Source organism: Pseudochaenichthys georgianus, chromosome 13 (genome assembly GCF_902827115.2).
Source record: "Pseudochaenichthys georgianus chromosome 13, fPseGeo1.2, whole genome shotgun sequence".
NCBI classification, from domain to species: Eukaryota; Metazoa; Chordata; class Actinopteri; order Perciformes; family Channichthyidae; genus Pseudochaenichthys; species Pseudochaenichthys georgianus.
This window is the reverse complement of record NC_047515.1, coordinates 25,086,169-25,110,662: the sequence shown is the minus strand read 5'-3', so window position 1 is coordinate 25,110,662 and position 24,494 is coordinate 25,086,169. Positions and strand designations below refer to the sequence as shown.

General features: G+C 40.9%; 1 protein-coding gene across 2 annotated transcripts; it reads right to left on the bottom strand.

Moving 5' to 3' along the window:
• Nucleotides 1-1,212: 1,212 nt before the first annotated feature.
• ptgir (prostaglandin I2 receptor) lies at nucleotides 1,213-24,401 on the bottom strand. Of its 2 annotated transcripts, XM_034098202.2 has the most exons (4): nucleotides 24,172-24,401; nucleotides 22,930-23,974; nucleotides 2,913-3,226; nucleotides 1,213-2,563 (listed from the first exon to the last, which is right to left on the bottom strand). In XM_034098202.2, exons 2-3 carry the CDS (start codon nucleotides 23,779-23,781, stop codon nucleotides 2,927-2,929), a joined length of 1,152 nt encoding a protein of 383 aa, XP_033954093.1. In that variant the 5' UTR covers nucleotides 23,782-23,974; nucleotides 24,172-24,401; the 3' UTR covers nucleotides 1,213-2,563; nucleotides 2,913-2,926. The 2 variants fall into 2 exon arrangements, with proteins under 2 accessions (XP_033954093.1, XP_033954092.1); XM_034098201.2 differs by having other exon boundaries at nucleotides 1,213-3,226.
• Between the last annotated feature and the right edge of the window lie 93 nt (nucleotides 24,402-24,494).

The following is a 24,494-nucleotide window of genomic DNA, read 5'->3' as shown; positions in this document are numbered from 1 at the left end:
GTGGTAATGTGTCTTTCTTTCCTCAGGTCATGCATGACTAAGTTTCAAATGACTAAGCAAACATGATATGTGCAACACAGCCAGAAAATACAAAAATACCTCATGTCTGGTATCCCAGTAGCTTTGCACTCCACCAAACCGGCACAATTGTAAGAAAACACAACATTAAGGCATAAATACATTTAAATGCAGTTACAGTACAGCATTAAAGTCACAATACAAAACACATTCTCACAGTGCGTTAAGCAGCAGCAGAGTTTAACATTCAAAGACAATCATCATAGGTAGCTTAGAAATCAGTGAGACACAAAAGAGAAGGGGAGGAAGTATATGTGTTAGCAATACAATGAAAAGGCAGGAATAGGAATTATTAGAGCGACTAAAGTGTCCTTTTTATCATTATTGTCTTAATAAAATGAACTAGTAACGCTTTGATAATCAATTTCAAGGACCGCCTACTTCCATCTACGTAACATTGCAAAAATCAGGCATATCTTGCCTCAAAACGATGCAGAGAAACTAGTCCAGGCATTTGTTACTTCAAGGCTGGATTATTGTAACTCTTTATTATCAGGGAGTACCAAGAAGTCAATCAAGTCGCTTCAGCTGATTCAAAATGCTGCGGCTCGTGTACTAACCAGAGTTAGGAAAAGGGACCACATTACTCCTGTTCTGGCTGCCTTACACTGGCTCCCTATAGAACACAGGATAGAATTTAAAATTCTTCTTCTCGCCTACAAAGCCCTTAATGGGCAGGCGCCATCTTACCTTAAAGAACTCATTATACCCTACTGTCCTACTAGGGCATTGCGTTCCAAGCATGCAGGGTTGTTGGTTGTTCCTAGAGTCTCTAAAAGTACAATGGGAGCCAGAGCCTTTTCTTATCAAGCTCCACATTTGTGGAATCAGCTTCCAGTTTGTGTTTGGGCGGCAGACACCCTATCCGTTTTTAAGAGTGCGCTTAAGACCTTCCTTTTTGATAAAGCTTATAGTTAGGGCTGATTAGATTCAGCCCCTAGTTTTGCTGATATAGGCTTAGTTTGTCGGGGGACATCTTACTTCTTCCTTCTCTCTGTCTATACCTGTGTACTCTCATGTTCCGATTAACCCAGCTTCCCCAAATGTCTTTCTTTTTGGTGTCTATATACGCCGGGATCCGGAGTCATGGATGATCCTGCGGTCCTGTGTCCTGGATCGCGAGCCCTGGATCGCGAGTCGTGGCTGTGGTCCTGGATCATCGGTCCTGGATGGATATCCTCGTGGATTCATCTTCCTATTATACACACATGCATTTCCAAACATTTGGACTACCTATGTTGCAAATGTATTATCTTTTCAATTTACACACGGCATCTATTGCACGTCTGTCCGTCCTGGGAGAGGGATCCCTCCTCTGTTGCTCTCCCTTAGGTTTCTCCCATTTTTCCCTTTAAACTGTGGGTTTTCTCCAGAAGTTTTTCCTTGTACGATGTGAGGGTCTAAGGACAGAGGGTGTCGTATTGTCATACTGATATTCTGTACAAACTGTGAAGTCCACTAAGACAAATGTAACATTTGTGATATTGGGCTATATAAATAAACATTGATTGATTGATTGATTGATTGATTGATTGATTGATTGATTGATACCAGGTTACATCAGCACTCTATGGTGTAGTTTCGAGAAATCAAAAATGGTCTAGTTTTATTTCTTTATCAAACATTAGATCTAAACTTTCAAAAAGGCAGAGAACTTAGTTTGAATTTAAACAGATTATTTAGTTTTGCTCCTAATTTATTGCAATTCAGGAGTGCTTTGCTATTCTTTTATAACTGTACTTTTTTAAATAACAACAATCAAAAAGACACGATTCATATCCATTCCAATTATATATATCACATTCAGATGTTTTAAAGTACCATCAGTCTGTGCCCATGGAACAGTACAATGTAAATACAACATTTGTCTCTAGAAAACTACTTTTTTTTCTCCCGGTATCACTCAAGAGATGGCAGTGTAAGTCTGTGGGTTCACACACTGAAGAATTGCAAAATAATTCCCATAAAATCATTCACATTTAAGTTCCTGAAAAGATGAAGCCTGAGGACGTGTGGTGATCCCTTGACCTTTTGCTGAATGACACCCTGATGCTCACGCACTGGTGCCAACTCCTTAACTTTTCACTTTATAACAAAACACTAAAGAAGTAATGATATTCCTAAACCTCAGCTGTACTGTACATTGTGTTCAGTGCTAATTAGCAAATGTTAACAAGGAAACATGACAAACTGAAAGGGTAAACATAGCATCAGTCAGCATGCTGCCGTTAGCATTTAGCTCAAAGCACAGCTCTGCAAAAGTGAAGCCTTAAAATGACTGCTGACATGGCTGTAGACTTTTAGGCTTGTGACATGATTAACTACTCTCCATTAATTATAATAATATTTACACTGCACCTTGTCAGGGAGACCAAATGACAACTTTTTCTGAAATGGATTCACATGTTGAGCGTGACTTGCTTCTCATGTCATAGATGCTGTAGATGTCCATTAGTAGAGTTACCCGGCCGTCGTAAAGAAAAGGCTGAGAGAAAAAGAAGACAGTATACATTCATGCATATTGTTTAACGATATAGCAATTAACTGATTACCTATATTCTGAATTTATAGTAAATATTTATAGGCATGTGATGGTTTAATGTGGTCCTTAGTGCTATGTTACAGTGCTGCTTGTTAATGGGACATCTCTCCATGATACTTTGAAACAGTTTCCATGAGTCAATGGAAGTTTAAGACGTAGTGCAATTGTTTTTCCAAAGTTAGTTCATGGACAAAGATTTGTCAATGTTGTGTGCCTTTAAATGGTGAGGGCAGGAATCCTGTTTGCAAATGTTTCATTTCAACATGTTTTACGAGACGTAAAAGCCTCTTGCCTCCAGTTGAGAGGTCATCTGTGGGGTCGCAGAGGTAAACCGGAGTACATGTTGGTCTGTGGATCTGTCACATCTGGGGGGTTGCGCTGTATGTGATTGTCAATTGGTAAAGAAAGAGCGCAGTTTGCCGTCGTCTTCACCGCTCTTTTGCTGAAGCGGCAGCTCAGAAGAGAGCCAAGGTGGCGAAACACAGACTTGCGGCAGATGATGAAGACCCAGGGATCCACGATGGGGTTCAGGGCGTAGAAGCGGAAGGCTGTCAGGTTCTCTGTGTCACCACAAAATGGGTGAATGGCGTTGATGAAGCCTGCAATCTGAAGAAAAAGAGGGTGGAGGTTACTTAAAAATAAAAAACATTTAAAATATTAAAGAGTTGAGTCCCCTACACGGAAGCAAGAGAAACGCTGGTTTTCTGTCCCTGATGTTTTGTTAGGTTAAACTAACCGACATATTTTTCATGAACAGCTTAAAGAAAGACAATTAATAATTTAGCTGAGTAAGAGATCATTAAATGTCATCTCTACACAATTTACCTTTGGATTTTGAATAATTGTAAAGCTTTTTATGTTTTTATTTTAGATTGTTCTGCATTGGGTACTACACCTAGTACTTTAAGAACATTATTCCTAATACTTTATCTTCGAAACTCTATGACATTATATGTTCTTTTAGTTAAGTTAAGATGTGAATACTTCCTCAAACACTGGGCTTTATGTCTTCTCCCTACCCACCTGTTCAACTTTCTGTATTACTCTAAAAAAATCTCTTTCTGATCAGCTTAGATATTTTGGGTGTATTTCTCCTGTAAATGATCATCAGTAATTTGTCTGGACACTAGCTTCGACTCTTTTTCTTTTTAAGACTCGTTGTTTAGATTATAAATAACTCTGAACCATGTTTATTTAATTTACAGAACAAGATGAGCATTCTATCTGGGTGTCGGCACACTTGGAGCCGGTTTTCTTTAGTGTTTTGGGTACTGTATGCTTCCCATAACAAGCAAACCAGAACAATAGTTGTGGGATTTACAAGAAATGCTCTAAGTGCTAAACAAGAGCTTTGGTAACCCGTCAGCCCAACTGAACTGACCCGTCTGCACTTTGATATGAAAACCAGATGAGAGCACATTACTTTGTTGTTAGTGACAGGCAAAGCTGTGGTTCTTCGGGTGTTAAAGAAGGGGGGGGCTCTTGTCCTAGGAGAGGGAGAGATCTCGCGTTCTAGAGGCTAGTCGAGAGATCGCGCTACTATCTCTCTCTCTCTCTCTCTAGAGAGATGGGAGGAGCGTAAGAGGAGAGAGTAGACGCGCTGCTTCTTCTCTCTCTCTCTCTCTCTCTCTCTCTCTCTCTCTCTCTCTCTCTCTCTCTCTCTCTCTCTCTCTCTCTCTTCTCTCTCTCTCTCTCTCTCTCTCTCTCTCTCTCATTGTGAGTGGACCGGTGAGTATAGCGGAGAGCGATCGTTTAAAGTTTTACAACTTTTCAAACCATTGTTTACAATTCATTTTTCTCTGGGTGGTGTTTTGTGAAATGCTGTGGTGTTTTGTGAAATGCTGTGGTGTTTTGTGAAATGCTGTGGTGTTTTGTGAAATGCTGTGGTGTTTTGTGAAATGCTGTGGTGTTTTGTGAAATGCTGTAGTGTTTTGTGAAATGCTGTAGTGTTTTCTGAAATGCTGTGGTGTCTTGCACTTCAGGTTTGTCGAGCGGCTGCAGCTGCAGTCACGCCGCCAGGTATGGCGTTCCGTGGCAGCTGCGCTGTGTTAGAGAAGCTGACTCGCCAACACGCCATCAAGCTCTCTCCACCTGTCGGTGTGTCGGTGGAGGAGTGTGGTCTGGCTGTGGGGGCTGTGGTGGGATATGGCAGAGAGAGAGCTGGCTCGACACGGGCAGCTTGTGTCTCCCATTAAGTTGATCCCCCTGGGCTGCAAATCCCCGCACCTCAAGCACGTTGTGTCTTTTAGGAGACAGGTGCTTATGGTCCTGGAAAAGGATGAAGGGGAATTAAATCTGACTCAAGTATAAAAGGCCCGACGGTGCCTGCGGCAGAGCCGCTACAGATTGCCTTGTCCGCGGCCGGGCCGCCGGTGATGGGGTCCGCGGCAGAGCCGCTGCAGGTCCCTTTGTCCGCGGCCGGGCCGCCGGTGCTGGGGTCCGCGCCCGCGGCAGAGCCGCTGCCGTTTTTTTTGTCCGCGGCCGGGCCGCCGGTGCTGGGGTCCGCGCCAGCTGCGGAGCCGCTGTCGGTTGCTTCGCCCGCGGCGGAAACGCCGGTGGTGGAGCCGCAGGTCAGTCGGTCAGGGGCAGAGCCAACGTTTTCACGCGTGGAAAGCACACAGGCAGCCGGTACACACAGTATCACACATACGGACACTCAGGTCACACAGGAATCAGATAGTGAGCACACTGCAGCCAGAGTGGCTGAGTCTGTTCTGGAGGATGTGGTAATGGATGAGGATTTATTAAGGTTACCTGTTAAAAGAAAAAATGAACAAGTGAGCTCAAAAAGGGAAGGTGTCAAAGAAGGAGTTGCTGTGTTCCTCCTCTCAGCCAGAGGGAGTCTCAGAGGACTCAGAGGACAGTGACAGCGAGTCATTCTTTGACATCGTTGAGGTAGCAAAGGGCAGGCCCGGACTGACCATCGGGAGCACCGGGAGGTTTCCCGATGGCCTGGCCTGCTAAGTGGCCTGCTGGCCTGAAGATTTTGTTTATGTATGTATTGTGAACGCAACGCTGCGCAAATGTGGGTCTGACTCTGCCTCACAGAGGCTGTCTACATGATGTGGCCTACCGACATGGCCACTTTCATACAGACCATACACGAATGCCCTCGATTGGTCTCTGTGTGTCATTCAAGCTCGGGAGGGTGTATGTGTGGCGCGAGCGAGAGCGAGAAAGCGCGTGCACCGGTTACGTGTAGGCTATTGTTGTTGTTAGCATCTGGTGCTAGCTAGCTGCGCTAACGGATATAAGGAGCTGTTTCAACAACAAGGTGGAGGAGAGTCCTCTCCTGTCAGACTGAGAGACTGATAACTACAGCTCAGGTGAGGTAAAGGACTCTGCTGAGTGTTTAGATAGTTAACTTAGTTCTCAGTGGGTCTCAAGGTTTGATCACCATTCATGTAAACACATATTTCCATTTGAAGGGGGAGTGATTAGTAACATATGCATGAATAATAATAAAAAACGTTAACTAGGTGAAAAAATGTAAGATAAACTTTAAAAACTTGTTGAGAGCTAAAACTAGTCTTTGCTGCTGCCACAAAGAGGAGAAGGGGGAGAGGGGGAGACAGGAGAGGCTGATTCAGGAGTGTGAGCACTTCAATTTTGAGACGTACAATGCTCCTATAATAAGAAAACCACAACTCCTTCCTGTATTGACCTTGAAGGTATGACAGTCAGCAGGGAGGCAGCCCAGACAGCAGCAGCTGGCTGATTATTCATCCTGCCAAGAGAGAAGCAGCAGCTGGCCCAGGAAGCATCATTGTCACCTCGCTCCTCTTCTCTATCAACAATTATCCATTTCCTCCATGAAATATCCAACAAGCAGTGGTCTAATGAATGGCCTGTGCTGATTGAGTGCTTTAATACATTGGTGTAAATGTTTCCCTGTTGCTAGGGCTTGGACTGAAAACTAATAATCTAAAGTGAGAAGGGCCAGAGGGAGCAAGACTAGAGCCAGGCCAACAGGGATCAAGCAGGCACAGGGCTTACTCTGTCCTCTCCATGCTTATTTAGTGGATTACCTCACACGGATGTGGTCGCTCACATATTGATTTACATCCATGAGAAAGACAGAGAAGGGAGAAGAGGCCGGCAAACCCCAAAACAACAGCAATTATGTTGTGACTCTTCTAAGAAAGGGTTGAGATCAGTCGTATAATAACTAAAAACCCACACCCTGGAACACCATCGTCATCTTATTTGTGTCAGAAGTGGTAAGAGTCTACATTTGAACCTAACAACAGACAGATGTTCTTGGCTGTTTCAGGAAGTATTCAAGGTTTCAGGAGGCAATGTCAAATTTCTTGAATTGCACAACCAATGTCGTCAGGATTGTTGTTGAATTCTCACTGAATGCAGAGGCTTAATACATGAAGCAAAAACATTTTATGGATTATAATCACAATATGCCCAAGTTGCGTAATGAATAATGTAAAGCACATTGGGTTGCATCTATTAATAAATCCATTACTACATTTAGTTATCTTAGGTTTATAGTAGAGTTCAAGCCATATTGGTCTTTGAATTGGCCATGCTGAGGCCAATATTAATAGAGAGGGAGGGGGGGGGATATCTGATATATATAATGCAGAAATATTGTTCTTGTTTTCATTGTGTTGTTTTAGGGGATTTTCTTCTGCATTGGATAAAACAATAAATAAAAAAATAATAATATTATCAAATCAGACATAGAATCGCTAAACCTAGATGAACATTAATTTAACATAGCCACCCTGTCTCCACTGCACGTATTGTATTTTAAATAAAAGTGAATCAACTATATTAATGTAAATGTATTTAAAAAACTAAACTTTAAAACAAGGAACATAAAACAATGTCAGTGTTGTAACCTTCCCTGTTCTTGGCAAAGTAAAATTGTATTTTAAAAAAACACCAATGGGCCTTGTTAAAATAGACATGCCTATTATTTCAAATGGCACAAATGTGACGCATTTATTGGCAGACAGATTATTTGGTCGATCACTAGTTTTTATTAACTTCTAGCTAGTCTAAACCTAATATGTGTATAAGTTATATCTGTTTGCAATGACATCAGCAGAATGCAAGAGGTAGTTCTCACACATGGATGCTCATGTTTAAAAATGTTAAAAAGTGAAATAATGTCCTTTTTTGACCTTAAAAACTCAGATACCACTAGCTATCACAGAAACAGACCTCGCACTTGCAACAACTTGTTATTTGAAATAATATTTGAAGTAAAAATGCATCTTAGGCCTACTGGCACTAAACACACTAACAAAGACGATGACAAATGCCTGTAGCGCTCAAGTAGGAGTTATCGTATACTTTATTCATCATGTGATGTTACAGAAACATTTCAAAACAGACAAGCATCTTCATTTGCTCGGCCATTCCTTGCCCTTGTTGTCTCCCTCCACATTTCACTTTCAGCATTGCTTCTGTTCCCGCATGCCACTCTGCCTCTTATGGTCCTCTCCACAGACCTCAAGCGCTGCAGAGAGGGCCACAAATCACAAGCCGTCCTCTCCAAAGGACTGCAGACTGTGGGGCCAAAACTGATGAGATGTCATGCTCTCCTTAAACAGGAGCATATTAATGAATCAGTCTGTGGTTGAAGAGCCCAGCAGCCGAGTGCATGGGGATTATTTAGGTGAACAGAGAATGACGCCAATGCTTAAAGCTTCTAAAGAACGACTAGCTGATAGTCATAAATCATAGATCCATTCACACATGTACTGTATTTACAGATGCATGATACAGTACATTTGCAGGCAGATGCACATTGTGTACATGCACAACACATCCACATTCATCACCATTCACTAATATGCAATCTGAATGTATCTCTACAACCACTATATCAAAGTGAACTAGATTGATATTTTAGGCGTGAAGATTTTTTATTTGAATTCGATATCCTGCTGACTGAGTACCTGAACCTTGTTGGTGTAAATGGGAACATCCTGTCAGAGACACATAAGATGCTAAATGGGGCGGATGATCGCTGTGTCTTTCAGGAAGCAGACCACGTAATGGATGTCTGCACTCTATGAGCCATTATTTCCCATCTCATGGTCCTGGAGGACTCTTCCCAATCCCTTCTTCCTGATCCTGTTTCACTGAGGGATCATTACACGAGGATGAGAGGAGGCAGCGCAGAGATTACAGGCCTTTCAGAGAGCACCGTTTACAGCAATGAGCCAGAAAGAAAGAGAGAAATTGTGCAGTGCTACAGTAGACTTTAAAAGGAGTAGTCCAACATTTTTGGGAAACATGCTTAATTGCTTTCCTACAGACAGTCTAGGATAAGAAGATCTCATGCCTGTTTCTTGGACAGGCAACAAAACATCTCATCGTGGAGGCAGGGGAACAAGCTTCAAACACAGCTTGTATTGTAATGTGTATTGTATCTGTTAAGTTCCTGTCCACCTCACTGATACATTTTTAAGTGCATTCATTCAACATGTTTGCCTTTGTAGTGTATATCACAGTAATCATTGATGATTATAGGGTTAGGGAACTAGTTACATCATGTAAACCTATTCTGAAAGCTCAAAATGTTGTTGTTAATGTCCTTTTCATATATCGGATAAACAAGTAGAGTGTGTTAATAATTAAACTTGAAAGCGGCTGGCAGGCATACATGTACTTGGACAGATTCTGGCTAACTGCCCTAAAGTCTTTATGAGGCCTAACAGAATAATGACTCCTTGTTCTCAATGTAAAGACAGGAGACTGATATCAATGTTCAGTATGACACAGCAGCACAGTTTACCGAAGGCGTGAGAAACTAACACGTGTTTTACAGCCAGTGAGGTGACACAAAGAGTTATTACTCCTAATTTAACTTCAGTCTGTCCACTCTTCATCTGCCCTATCATTAACCTCACTTTCTATCCTCAGACTGAAGATACTGTTCATTGAGTTTTCACACACGTTGACTGCATGATTGTCTGTCATTTGTTCCTGCTTGACGCTGTGATGTCAAATAAATCGATCCAGGCTTCACAAGAACATATGAGTAGCTTCAAACCTCCCCAAGCTCCTCCAACGAAACCAATACATTTGCCCCGGGCTGAACGACCACGCTGACCTTTTACCAGATTTACCTCCTGAAGGAAACGATGATAAACTGTCTGGTGATCACTGATGAGTCATAAGGTGCTTTAATGTAATGCATGTTTCTACACTGAAGGGGAAGGCAGCTCCACAATTGAGCAGTTAAGAAGTTAGTGAGGGGGTGGTTAGTTTGGTCTGAGATACGGATGAAGATACAGAGAGGAAAAAGGAGTCGGTGTAATCAGTGCTTGAATTGGGCCGGTACACACCGGTACGCAGTACCGGGACTTCTGATTGTTACCCATCTGGTACCGTTACTTCTTACTGAGTATCGGCACGGTGCCGGTACAGCCGGTACAGCGGTACTCAGTAGTTGCGTTATGAGGTGCCGCCACCGCTTTGTCCGCCTCGCCCCCGGAGCAGCAGTCTTCGTTGCCCCAAACACCGCCACCCCTCGGCCCGCAAGTGCCAGAGGACCTCGGCAAAACAGAGCCTGCCCAGGTATATTTTAACAAGTTCCCAACTCGCCTGTACAGTGGGGTAAGGCGCTCATTTTGCAGCTCATGGTTTAAAAACAGAGATTGGCTGGAATTTGCTGTAAAAAAAGATGCCATCTTCTGCTATGCCTGTAGACATTTTGGTTCAAATACATCTAACTCAGATGCCTTCACCACAATTGTACCAGAGTACCAAACACTGTCTCCTGGTACTCATCTGAGTAACTCACTAAAAATGAAATACTATATGACAGTAAAACAAGAATAGAGTTTAAAAGGAGAGTGATTTGTAAAATATCCATAAAGAAATAGAAAATCTGTTTACAGTTCTGTTTCATATGGATGTTGAGAGATGTATCCATAGATCTCTTAATTTTGCTCTCAAAGTGCACCAGATTGATGCTTTTAACTTCAATATTTAAAAAAAATCTTGTGTTAGATCCACTCCCCACTTATAAAAATAGCACTTTACCTCTGCACCCCCTCTAATCTCAGATGCACCCTGAGTTATTTTGTTTAAGTACAGTGAGCCTTTCTAAAAATATACAGTAAAGAGACAAACCCACCAGCATTTCAGGATATACTATGTATAAATAAATTGACTTGAAACAGTTGCTGATTTAGAGTACTGGCACCCCTTTTCGCAATTAGGATTTTGGCTTGCAACGATTATGAAAACAACATAATCGAAATAAAACGATTATTTTTTTTATTTTATTTTTTTTAATTATTATTTGTATTGGTTTTTCAGTTGAATTATACTTAAAGTTCAGGGTAATCAACTGTTAAAAACATACTGTTCACATTTTTCTTTTCAATAAATGGATGTTTTCAAAGTAAATGGATAATCGTTTTTAATAATCGTGATATCAATTATTGACCCAAATAATCGAGATTATGATTTTTGCCATAATCGAGCAGCCCTACAAGTGTGTTAAAATGCATCCGGTGGTGAATGTCATCATTAGGTCCCTCATGCTGATTTATCTACAGCAGGGATGGGCAAATGGCGGCCCGGGGGCCCCATGCAGCCCCCACCTCCTCTTTTTGTGGCCCTCAGATTAATTTATAAACAACGTAATTAATAAAAAGAAAACAAATGTTTGTTATTTTTGTACTTGTAGTACTGATACCGTCCACTAGACTCCTGGTTACGTCGCGAACTGCGTACATGATTTCGTTCGGCAGCCAAATACCGCAAAAAATAATCCCGGGAAACCCTCACAAGAAACACCGGCTGTTGTTATGCCTGCTGTGACGTTAAGTTACCACTTGTAATTATGCCTTTACAAGCTTAAAAGTTGCATTTATCATATACATTTGGCGAAACAAGTTTAATATTCTAAAAACCAAGACTTTGTTTATTTGAAATCAGATGAAAACTGCCGTGTTATCTATGATTACTATAGGCAAGGCAAGTTTATTTATATAGCACTTTTCAACACAAGGCAATTCAAAGTGCTTTAAAAAAATAAATAAAAAAATAAATAAAATAAAATTCATAATTTCAGCGGCGCTGAGGAACAGCAGAGTGCGGGTTGACGGGTGTCTGTGTTGACATTCCCCTTATTGTGCGTCAGCAGAGACAGGCTACATGTGTCTTAGCTAGGTTCAAGTTAGACAACTAATGTCTGGGTTAGTGGTCATGACTTCATGTCATCTTAATGTTTAATTTTGATGCACACACATGTTCCGTGCTTTTCAATAGTTTTAAAATAGTTTTATTCCACTGTTAAATAACCTGTTCAATACAAACATGCCACTTGTGAAAATTAAATAAAATGTCTGTGAACTGATATTTGTTTAGTGAGCTTATTAGAGGATGTTCCCTGAAAGATTGTAAAATGTCAATGAAGATGTCAGACTTAATTTGTTAATAATTACATGGAATGTGTGTGTGTGTTCCAAGTAAATCTGCGGCCCCCTGGTGGCCAGTACATACATTATGTGGCCCCCACCAGCACCCAAGTTGCCCATCCCTGCTCTACAGGCTTTGTTTAGTGACCTACACAACACTTCAAACAAATCTCTAGTGGCCAGAACATAGAAGTGGAAGTTGTCAGTATTATGTTATTCACTTAAGAAGCATCAACTCAAAGGAGTCACATATGGGATTGTCCCACTCTCAATAGCTTTAAAGGTCAACTCAAAGAATGGTTGAGAAACAAACAGACGTGCAATCACAGCTAACTGAACTTTAATACAGGGTTAACTCCTCTTGCACTTTATGTAGCTCTTGTATCATCTCTTGCACTTTATATGTCGTTGCTGCTCCATTGTACTGCCATATGATAAATACTTGTGTGTGCTGCTCTTGCTCTTTTTGCATATCATGTATTTATTTGTTGCTATGTATATATATGTCATGTTCTTATGTTGTATGTCAGGGACTACAGATGAAAATGAGCTCAAAGCTAAAATCCGGCATATTTACACTTGAAGCATTATGTGTCTTAAGTGTTCATTAATGTGCATTGTCCCTATTCAAATAAACGATTACATGAAGAAATGTAAATGTGTTCTGTTTCTGGAGCAAGAAAACATCAAATGTTAATGAGTTGCAGCAACGTGAGGTAGTAAAGTCAGATTGTGTTTGTCTTCAGACAAGTGCTGTCTGAACCTCCAGTAGTGAGTCACTCTGCACAAGGCTGCAGTGAGTTACCTGCAGCCAATACACCTTTACCAGCATTGGGCAAGAGGTAAAGCATACGAAAACTATTCAAGAGAACAGGCGCTTCTTTGTCACTCAATTCAGACAACTATTGGGAAGAAGAAGAAGTGATCACTGAGCGAGTTAATACAAGTTTTACATGCAAGCACACAACGACCTTCTGCTATCAATATGTTGTGTTAAATGCTTTCTTCTCTTCCACAGTTTGTGAAGAATAAGTATTAAAAAAAGAAGAAACGGCCTTCATGTTTACATAATCTATCATGATCAGCAGTGATGTTAGCTGAAGAATTAAGTGCAAACTAAAATGGTCACTGTGAGCTCAAACTGTGTGGCGTGAGATACACTGAGAGTTTGTGGTGCTGCTGAAGGAAATGCTGACATAACATACATGGGAGAACACCAAAGAGGAAGTGAAACAACTGTGTGTTAATGCCAAGAGGAGTCCTTTTTGTTGTGTTCTGGAAATTAAAACTTCAATTTGTGAGATTATTGTTGACTTGTGTTTTGTTTGACGATAAGACCCGCTTTCATCCATCCTTTCTCATTCCCTAGCCATTGCACACCTCATCATCTCATTTGCCAAAAGTAGGGCATGATAGTCATTGAACAACATTCACTTGAAATAATGATGTTGTTTAAAAACGATGGTACTATTTTCACCCACAATTGAAATATTAAATTGTATGCCTGACATTTCTTATCTAACAAAAACATACTGTCAACTACTTCAAATCTTAAATGAAAGTTACAGATTTCAGCTTATCTGACAATAACTATAACAATATTAGGGGATTCTAGATAATTTTATTTGGCATTTAAGCAAGGTAACTACAGACTGTAACAGGATAAACAAACCACACACACAAAAGAGTTACCAGTCTTGACAAGCACTGCTGGCCTGCAGTTGTATGACTTTCCCAAGATTGACTGACAACAAACTAAAGCCAAATTAATCTGTCATGTCTCAAACACACAAACTCTGTAGGTGTTTTTTGGACTTTGTACAAACATAACCTGATATACTTCATTAAACCTAAATACATTGAAAAAACAACATCATTATTACACTGTTTTGGTTTAAAGACAGGAAGATTACAGCATTAATCAGATGATGACCTGAATGAGGCTGCAGTAATGCCAGCGCTTTAAAACACCACCTGCTGCATAATGGCATATAATGTCACTGTATACAACTAAAACACATTTCACTCTGCAGGCGCAGTGCAGATTTGCATAATTCAGACTTTAGTCAACAAACGCACTTCCTCTTCATGCTGCTATGGTGAATTAAAGACAACCACAAATCAATTTAGGAAAACGGTGTGTAGTGTGAATGAGTGTGAGTACTGTCAGGTAGCACACATTCGGCTGTGCTTGTGTGTTTACTTTGATCTTTAATTATCCTGAGAATGTTTGCTAACTCATTTGTTATATTAATTATCTGTCCGTCTGGACAGTTGGTAGCCAGCATTCCCCTCTGTCAACATCAAACCGGGAGTTTTTCCTACTGGCTGGGATGCTGGGAGCATGTGTGTGTTGGGATGGTGTCAGGATCTTTTTCAAAATGAATAAGCAAATTATGTCAAATCTATTTTTAAATGCTTGGTATGCATCAACCCACTTATTCTCATTAACTTATTTTCTTTCTAAACATGAACTAGTTTCATAACTGGGCTGCGCATATTAAAATCTTACCATTTATTAGCATCATTACACAGAGTCAATCCTAAAGCTTTTGTTACACACAAGACTTTTGGAGGTATTTTTAGGACATCGAGGGACTCTCAGGGAGTAGAGGAGAGTGGGGGAGATTTTATTCCCACCACATATTTTCAGCTAGAGTTCACTGGGCAAATAAATCCCAAACCATAGATTCTTTCCTGGCCGCCTGGTTGCAATTATCTTGTTGGATTTGTTTAGTCCCAGTTGTCAAAGAGCTCAGACGCTCTCTGAAGATATAACTCGTTTCATACACAGCACAATAACATTTTAGGAAGACCACAAATAATACATTATATCACCTGTTCCCAGAATTGCAAAAAAGTGTGAGTGTTTTGATAGAAATAATCAATAATTGAAAGATGAATGATTCATTTTGTGTTGTCACATGGGAATCATCCTTACACTTTATGAATCATAACCTCTGAAATCAACTCCATGGAACAAGAAAAGGGTAAGTATATGACTGGACTGAAATCATGGCTAACTCATTTACTCATGAATTCTGTCACAAGTATTTCATATTTAATATGATGCAAGAAATCACAAGGGAGAATTCTTGTTTTTTCTTCTCATAATGAATGTTTGAGATTATCTGAAGTGCGTGGCCCTAAACTGTTGGTTTCAGTCATTTATAATATCTGTTGGATACCGACGTGTTCCATCATCCCAAGTCCCTGCGGGCACAGCAACAGATGAGCAGATTCTGCTTTGTTTGACACGAGGGTGTATCGTTTGTTGTATTGTATTTCTCTCCTGCTGCTCAGCCAAGTTTTATTAGGCCATAAATATCCTGACACTGTTGGAGAGTTGGAGTATGAAACAAGAATCCTTTTGTTCTCCCAACATTTCGAAGAAGATGTTGTTACTAAACCATCACCAGGGATGGTTTCAATTACCTAACTCCGTTTTTGATCTGGTTCCTGGTTGGAAAGATACCTGGATTTGTTCTGACTTAAATATCAAACTCTTTATTCACTTCTTGCTTATTTATTAGCAAAGAGCAATGTCAAAGCAATGGATAGCAAGCTTTTCATTCCTAGCTGATGATAACAGCTTAGATCAGCTTCCCCGTCCCCGAACATAAACTCAGTAACTGCTCAAATTCTGCAATTTGGGCTGTTGTTGGTGTGTTTTCTTGGCCTGTTATCCAAATATTTTTGGTGAGGGAAAAGACACATTACTCTATAACACACTTGTACAAGCATGCGTCGCTTCAGTGTGTCTGCTGTTCTATTTTTGGCATACTCATATATTAAGTTTTCAAAAGCATGATTCTCCAAATGTATTTTTCAGTGTAGGCCTGAAACTGTCATGATCTTAGTTTTGGTTTCCTGTTTTATTTGTACATGCCTTTCTCCTAGTGTCTTGTATTACTTCCTGCCCTTGTGTTTCTCCACCTGTGTCTTGTCTTTGTGATTTTTCTTGTATATAAGTATTCTCTAGTGTTCCCGGTCAGTTCATCGTCTTTGTACCGGTTTGTTTTCTCCGATATCCTACCTGTGTTCCCGCTCTTGTTGTCTCTTGTTGTATCTTGTTGTTGCTCTTGAGTGTCAGTGTTTCTTTATTTGTGTTGTTTTGTTTCGCCTTGTCTGGTCGTCCTGTTTTTGTATCAGCTTTATTTAATTAAAAGTTCGCTTTTTGTTATACCTGCCTTCCTCTTTTACTTTTTTTGGGTCCAGCGTCTTTTTAAAACCATGAGAGAAACTTGTTTTATTATAAAAGTATTTAATAAATATACTGGGAACAAACAAATATAAATGTATCAGTCTACGCATATCAAGTGAACCCACAAAAGGTCCCAACCCTGAGGTTGAGAAACTCTACACTTGGGTGTGGAACACATCTCACACAATGCTGTGGGAACAATGAAGGTGCTGATGGATAGACAAATAACTGTAGACACACATGGCAAGAACCACTAAATATTGCGTGTGAGCTATTGATTAACGTCTCCAAGAACAAACTAAATAAATAACATTTCATGTAACATGGGGCAAACATAACCTCAGGTCTTAAAAGAGAAGCTGATGATGAAATGGCAGCATTTTAAGGAAGACGTCCTACATGTCTCTTCGTGTCTCTTGTTAAACAAATCAGCCTGAAGGCAGCAGTCGATGTGAGAAGAAGAATTCTTTTTGGCTGACCACTCTTCATCTCCTGAAGAAGCAAGCTAGGCCAACGACTAATCACATTTGCCAAAATCAAGACTGTTTCACGGTTTGTTCAATGTAATAATCGTTCAGATGTGGCATTTAAATCTATCAGTAAAGTCGATTTTTTAAAACCAACATAGAATGTATGCACGTTTTATGCCACCACCACCTTTAACCATCTGTCGTATGTACAGTATACAGCCAGATTTAGTGTGATTCTGCACTAGTGTTTTTACAAAGAGATCTCTCCACTGATCCCCATAAAATACAGACACCGTTTAGGGTTGTAATGTTGTAATAAAAGAGCAGTCATGACTTGTGAAGAATATCTGCACAATGAAACCATCACAAATAATAAAAACAACTTAAATTAATGTCAAACTGTGAATGCATATCAAATAATTTTTTGCCCAATTTTGGCTGCAGTGGGTATTATTATTCAATATATATGAAATAATACAGGCAGTATGTCCAATAGTGATGATGTAAATTATCCATAAACACACACAGGATCTATCAAGGACTCCTTATACAATATTGTAGCGTTCTACAAAGGGAGTCGGAAACAGGCTTCAAGTTATTGGGGTTTATTCACTCCTTTGTTCGCACACAGACACCGGTTACATATTAGGTTGCAGGTTTATCCTCACCCACACTCTACACCCCAACTCACACCCATATATAGGGTCAACGTCACAACGTCCCCGCCCTCCCCCATCTGCACCCAGACCAGCATCACTGTGCAGCTCTGTGATTGGCAGAGAGATGGGGGATGCTTGAGTGACACACTCAGCACCCTATACAGGGTCACTAGAATATGTTAATTAAGAGCCTGTCATTTAACAGATGTATGCAGTGATTGCAAATCAGCAGTACTGGGAAACAAATTAATTTGATAATACTTTCCCGCTTTGCATCCCCTGCTTTTACCACCAAAGCAATGTTTTCAATTTGTAGCTGCAGAGAAAATATGTGGCAAGCAGTCTGATTGGACGTCGATAAAGATCATTTAAGGGACAAGGAATACGAATATATCGTACACAAAGCCCTAAAGACCCAAACAGGATATTCATTGCAACATTGCATTGATTTCAAATCCGCAAAGATTTCCCCACAGGGTTAACCGTAAAGTTGTGACGCATTATGACATAAATAGGGAAACTCAAACTACAACAAAAGAAAGAAAATAGAGGGGATACAGAGGAAAGAAATACGATTTAAAGGGTTTACACTAAATATTGTTCACACAAAATGGATTATATGTGAAAGTTGTACAACCCAATGACAAATTCACAGACAACTATTACCTCTCTGCTCATTGTTTAGTTTTTTCTAGCCTGCAACTTTTTTAATTCACTCTCATTTTCATCAGCATTGTTCCAGTGACAGCAGACACCTGTTTTCAGCACACAACAGCCAACATTTAGCAAATAGCTGCCGATACACTTCAGAATAACGATATGTATACACTGAATACAGGTTTTGGTCAAAATCTCTGCTATAAAAAATAAAGTTTACTTCAGGGGATTGAGTTCAAACGTGCAATCTCGAATCTGCTCTCTACATCTGTCTTTACACACTGTTCGTCATTCACAGCCTTCATAATGTTGTTCAGCACCTCTTATTGTCTGACTAAAGCCTGAGGCCATGTTCTTCAGCTGCAACACACTTTAACGAAACACTAAATGGGTTCAATATCTACACCTCGTTACCTTCATTGCTGTCATTTGTTGTTGAACCTGCAGCCTTCTGACTGCTGTAATAGGAGTATTTGTGTGCGTACATATTAAGTGTGTGTGTGTGTGTGTGTGTGTGTGTGTGTGTGTGTGTGTGTGTGTGTGTGTGTGTGTGTGTGTGTGTGTGTGTGTGTGTGTGTGTGTGTGTGTGTGTGTGTGTGTGTGTGTGTGTGTGTGTGTGTGTGTGTTGTGTATAGGTTGAATAGAGGATAAAGCGTTCACGTACCACGTGATGACACGTTAGGCTCGTGTTGTGTTCAAGGACCCTGATCTTGGCCAGGAAAAAACAGGTACTCGCTTGTTTAATTTTTTTGCGGTCTAGATTTCTTACATTTTTTCTTTTTTGCGTGTGTTTATAAATTACCTCGAGGGCCGTACCAAATTGTCTCGCGGGCTGTCTACGGCCCGGAGGCCGGAGGTTCCCCACCGCTGCATTACAGGGATATCAGCTTTCAGGCATCTTGAATGTGTCTGGATTTGAGGAATTCCCCTTTTCATTCATACTGATTCACTAAATCTGGATCCAGTTGGATGTGGGTAGTTGATACCTCTCATTCTGCATATGTTCAGTGTCCTTTAAATCCGGCTTTGAGCGGGCCTATCGAAGGACTTAAGAGATCCTGGCTGTTTATAAACTATTGTATGCTTATGGTCTGAGTCATGCGGCTAAACCACGTTTGTCTTATTGTTTATTAAGAGCAGGCTCTCTCCTAATACATAATATTCTTCATGATGTATAACTATTAACTGGTTCCTTAATCAATGTTTAGTCTCAGAGCCCCTGAAAAGGTAAAACTTTGTATGTTTTTGTGGCTTTAAGCAAAGGAAGATGTTGCCTCTTACTGACTGTCAGACAGACCTGATTTAAGATGTATGAGGCATGATGCCCGGTGTCTATAAATGTGTCAGAGCTGTTATTCATTTTTTTTACTGACAATCTGCCCTCTGGCTCATTTTGCTCAGAGCTATAGGAAGTGATGAGGTATTTTTTTTTTTTTTTTTACAATATCGAAGAACTGTGCTTGTGTATAGCCCTTGAGAATTTCTTTCTTAGCATGTTACTCTTTATTTGGAAGCCACAGGGGATAGATAGAGGGACATGTACTGTAGTTAACCAAGTGGGAAGAAAATCCTCGGATTTAAACACTTTGGTTTTAGGCTTTGTGATAGATCTTGATGTTGGTAATGTGCCAATAAATGTAAAACTGTGCCAACACCAGCAAAGATGAAGATTTCTGGAATGCAAACTTGAATGTAAATCATGTGAGTTGAGCTCTTTCCTAAAATCATCTCTTTAATAGTTTAATTTTGATGAGAAACAGTGCATGCAAAATAGGCTTTTAATACACTTGTTTATAAACAACTCCACAGGGTTTACAACTTCCTGACCTCTAGTCCAGTATTTTTCTTGACTTCAATTTCATGATCATAGGATCTATGAACACTAAATAATCCATTACAGCTACTATTTTTAAAACTATAAAACTTTCAACAGCGCAATTAAATATAATTCAGTTTATGGATCTTTGGAATGGAATGGAAACCCTTTCATTATACAAAGCATCAGTGATTCAAATCCATCCCAGAGTGCAGCTCTGGATTAAAGTTACAGTCACCTAAAAACAAAACATGCCATGGGGTTATTGAGGGTAGATTTATTTTGCATTGTGAACTATGTCATTCTCTAATGTACAGTTAAAAACATGTACAATCTTGCACAAAGCTTGTGATATGAGTGCAGCACGTTATTGATCCTGGTATTGACTATATCAACATATTGACCCTGGGCTGCTTCTGTGGTTCCCACAGGAACTGTACAGGTTATATCAGTCTGTACATCTCCCCTGAAGGAGACAGCTCTGAACAATTAACTGAGGAAGCCAAACCAAAGAGGAGGACAACAAGACCTGTGGATTTCCATTTTAGAGGGAAACCTGTCAAGGTGTATGAAATACTGACCCTAAAATCCCCCCAAAACAACTGTTCTACAGCTAGTGAAGGTTTTTGTATCTGTATTTTAAAATGTTTAACAAGCAGTGGCCATATACTGCAAATGGCACAACATGACAATAACATGTCAATTCTGCTTCCTAGAACAGACCAAGATGTTCCTCATGTTTTTTGCATCAGTACCAATACACTGTTCTTTCACAGAACAGCTGCAATGATAATGTTCATTAAGTTGTCTAGATTAATGGCACCTTTTATCCTTCAGCTGTCTACTTTAATTGCTCAATGTGTGAACTGTGTGTTTAAATCAGTTATGTGATATATAACATTTGGCAGTGTTGTAGTGTGACCAGCGTGGGAAGCTATTTTAATCAGGTAACAGCAAACAGATCAAATATACAGAGCCAACAGATAGCGTATTTACAATACGCCACCCACCATCATCAAATAAAGATTGAGCATTTTCTGAGAAATTCCCACACATCTGGTCATCTTTTACCACTTCCTTGATCAGTAAATGTGTTTTACCTCCTGAATAATAGGTAACATTCAGGGTCACACCTCTGTAACGCACAGAGCAAATACTGCCTCATTTGTTTTTGTGCTAAAGCAACTCAAACTCCAGTGTGGCTAAGAACACAGAAAATAATGAATGTTTCTGATTTGACAAGTTTCTATTTAGTCTATTCACATGCCAAACTTACAATGAGAAAAGGAAGCATTGGGTTTCCAGCATCTGTTTTCAATCTCACCCACAGCGTGCAGTCCTTGCTGATGCCATCAAAGCTTCAAAAACATCATCCTTCAAGGTGCTATCAGATACATGAAAGCGCTTTGAGCAAATTAAGACTTCATGGAAACACATGTAACACGTGGAGGAATAATGATTGCGTGCAGCTTGAATACTTGTGCAAGTGAAGGAACAAACGTCAGAACTGTGTCAGTGCTGTAAGCAGCATCAACTAAATATGTGCTTGACTATATTCTCTTCATAGTAAACAATAAGACTTTTTCACCACTGCCCGGTGAGCTTCAGGCCACAGAAACTGATGTGAATCATCAAGCTGCAACCTTTGTTGCTTGTTAAGTCTGCTGTGGTGAACTCGCTTTATCACCAATGTATCACATGTATCGGTAACTTACAACCACAATGATGAACATGCTCATTGGCAGGCAAGCTAACACAAAAACAGAAATGTCTGCTGAGATGATGCATGAATCACTAACAGCTTAATAACGGGGTCTTGAATTATTCAGAGTAACATACTAGTGAATACTTGTAACTCTAGATTTTTTTGGTAGGGATGATTAACATAAGAATATTGATGAGTACATCTAAAATTAGGGTTGTGAAAGTCCTCCAATCAATTCAGAGAACAAAAATGTATTTTAGAAGGAAAAGTGAAAGAATTGAGGTAACATGGCGAAGCTGCAAGTTTTCTAATATGAAACGACCCACAATTACAGCTAAATTACATTTGCAAGTGTTGAAGTTGGGATTTTTGTTTCCTGAAGTCTGACTCATAGTGTTGAGTGTGCGTAACGTCATCATTTTCATTCCCCAGGGCCCTCTCTTTGACAACTTCTGGCAAATGCAGCTGCATGCACTGTAGGTTAGTCAAACCAAGTCTTACCACAACCCATTCGGATGCAGACGATGAGTAAATGGCAAAGAACGGAACGTGAAAACCTTTTTACTGATTCCTGTAAACTACCTGATCTTCAGACCACCGCTGTTAACAAGGTTTACAACATGTGAAAGTAGGGATGCCTTTGTAATGCAACGCAGATATTTATTTCCCAAACGTCAGTGACATCAGGACCTCTGGCTGATGTTTATGGGCACAGACGGGAAAGCGCAACCTCCTCTGAATGGAGCGTTGCCCTCTGGGAAAGGCAGTGTCGGACCAGTCCTCCAGGGTTGGCAGGTTTGGCGCACTCCTCTCCAACAGGGACAGATATGGAGCTTAGTGCATGCAAACACAGCCAACATGCTTTGTGTGAGGAGGGCTGCACTTTAAGGCACACCTTTTATTCATGGCATCTCCAACAGTACATGCAAACACCTGAGCAACGGTCGCCATGCCGGCTGAGCTTTCTATGTACATAATGATTAGAGAGTGAGGGGAAGTAGTATAAATCATAAATTCTAAAAAAAACTAATCTCCATGCTTGAAACTACCCTTCACTGTCAGCTTTGAGACATACGTCCAGCCAAGGACTTGTGTTAAAGGGGAACAATACCTTCACTCCTTCTTTCTGTTTCCGTTTCAGAATAAACCTTCTTTGACTCCTCTTGATTTCAATAGATGTCACAATAGGTTGTCCGGTCTTTACTTTTTTCCACATAACATTCATAGCATGCTGACATATCATGATTCAGAGGTGAAATCTGCAAAATAATTGCCGCCTAGGATCCACAAAATGTGTTGTAAAAGTCACAGAAAGAGTGAGAGGGAGTGGAAAAACAAAAAATGGATTTCATTCTGTGAGACACACAAACACAAGGGAATGCCAAAAATGAACTCACAGTGAGTGGCAGGGAGCAGACCACGAAGATGACGGTGATGAGTGCCAGCAGCACTAGATGGTCCACCTCTTCTTCCCCCTGTACAAACCAGGCCAGGCTTATCCTCCTCCTCCTCCCCGCCGACCCGACCGAGCCACGCCGCATCATCTGGCTCCGGTGCATCTGGCACAGGCTGACAATCACTGAGCCGTTGCACACAAACACTGCAAAGATCAGCAGGGCCATGAGAGAAGAGTAGGACAGGGAGAAGGCAAGCACCAAGCTGGACTTGTCATCCCCTGTGGCGTCCATGTCGATGAAGCACCACGTCCCGGGACAGTACTGTCTGAATTTGCCATAGCCGCTGTATGGCAGGAGGCAAAAGGCCAAAGAAAAGAGGTAGATAAAGAAAAGAGTGAATTTGGCAAAGCTGTGGCGGATGTGTACAGAGTAAAAGTAAGGGTGGCTGATGGCCAGGCAGCGCTCCACGGCCATAGTGCACAGGATGAGCGTGGGAGCCAGGCCGAAGAAACTCATGGCAAAGCCAAAGAGGTTGCAAAGGCCCGCACCCCCCAGAGTGATCAGGGACTTGTTGCTGGCGTAGCAGATGAACACAGGTGGGCTGAGGAGGCAGGTGCCCAGCAGGTCAGTGAGGGCCAAGCCCGTCACCAGGATGCAGAAGACAGAGGACCTGGAGCGATGCTCTTTCTGGTGCACCCCGAGGATGAAGAGAGCCAGGAGGTTCCCCACCACGGCAGCCAGAAACATGATGATGCTGATAACTGGCTTGCCATTCCCATTCACAATGCGAGTGTCATTGCAGGTGGTATTGTTACATGATTCGTTTAAAACCATGCTTATGTTCATGTTCATGTTTAGCTCTCTGCAATGAAATATCCCTGCTCAGTGTGAAAGTGATAAGGAACTCCCACACAACAAAAGAAGATCATGACGTCTTGATACCATCATTTGACATCACAGAAGGCAATGTTTTTTCGTAAGAATCATACTGCTGCGTTGACTTAAAACGTGGTCTCTTTTGCTTGCAGACACTTTTGAAATATGTCTGTGGAAATAAAGAAAAAGCTGCTTAGGAGCTATAGGTAAAATAAAACAGTGGCATGCTGTTAAAGTTTTCCTTCTGAGCAAACTATGTTTCTTGTATAATTCTAAACACTGTTCTATCAGGGTTTTAGAACTAAAACCCTGATAGAACAGTGTTTAGAATTATTTAATTTGAGTAACTTTACTAAAATCGCTCACCTTTCACTGGCTCTGTCGGAAAGATGTACCACTTGAGCGGGTAAACACGCTGTCACAACTACTTCTTCTTTTTGTTCCTCTTCTTCCGCGGACTCAGACAAAAGTGTTTTAAACTCCCTCCGCCGGTAACTTCTCGACAGATACACGCTGAACCTTACGGGACACGGAGAAGGAGTGAACAAGCTTCAGCTGACTTTCTCCGTGTGTGTCTCTTTGTACCTCCCTCTGTTTTCGGATCGATACATAGTCCCACCCACTGCACCGTTGCACCGAAAGACGCTGACAGATACTCTTTAGAGGGACTTTCTAGCTCTAAAAAAGGG

What these genes read in the sequence shown, in the direction of transcription:
- ptgir (XM_034098201.2), bottom strand. Translation starts at nt 23,781, where the DNA reads ATGAACATGAACATAAGCATGGTTTTAAACGAATCATGTAACAATACC. An exon ending in TCTGCTCCCTGCCACTCACT is followed by an intron (nt 3,227 to 22,929) that starts GTGAGTTCATTT and finishes CTTTTTCTTCAG; the next exon opens with ATTGCAGGCTTCATCAACGC.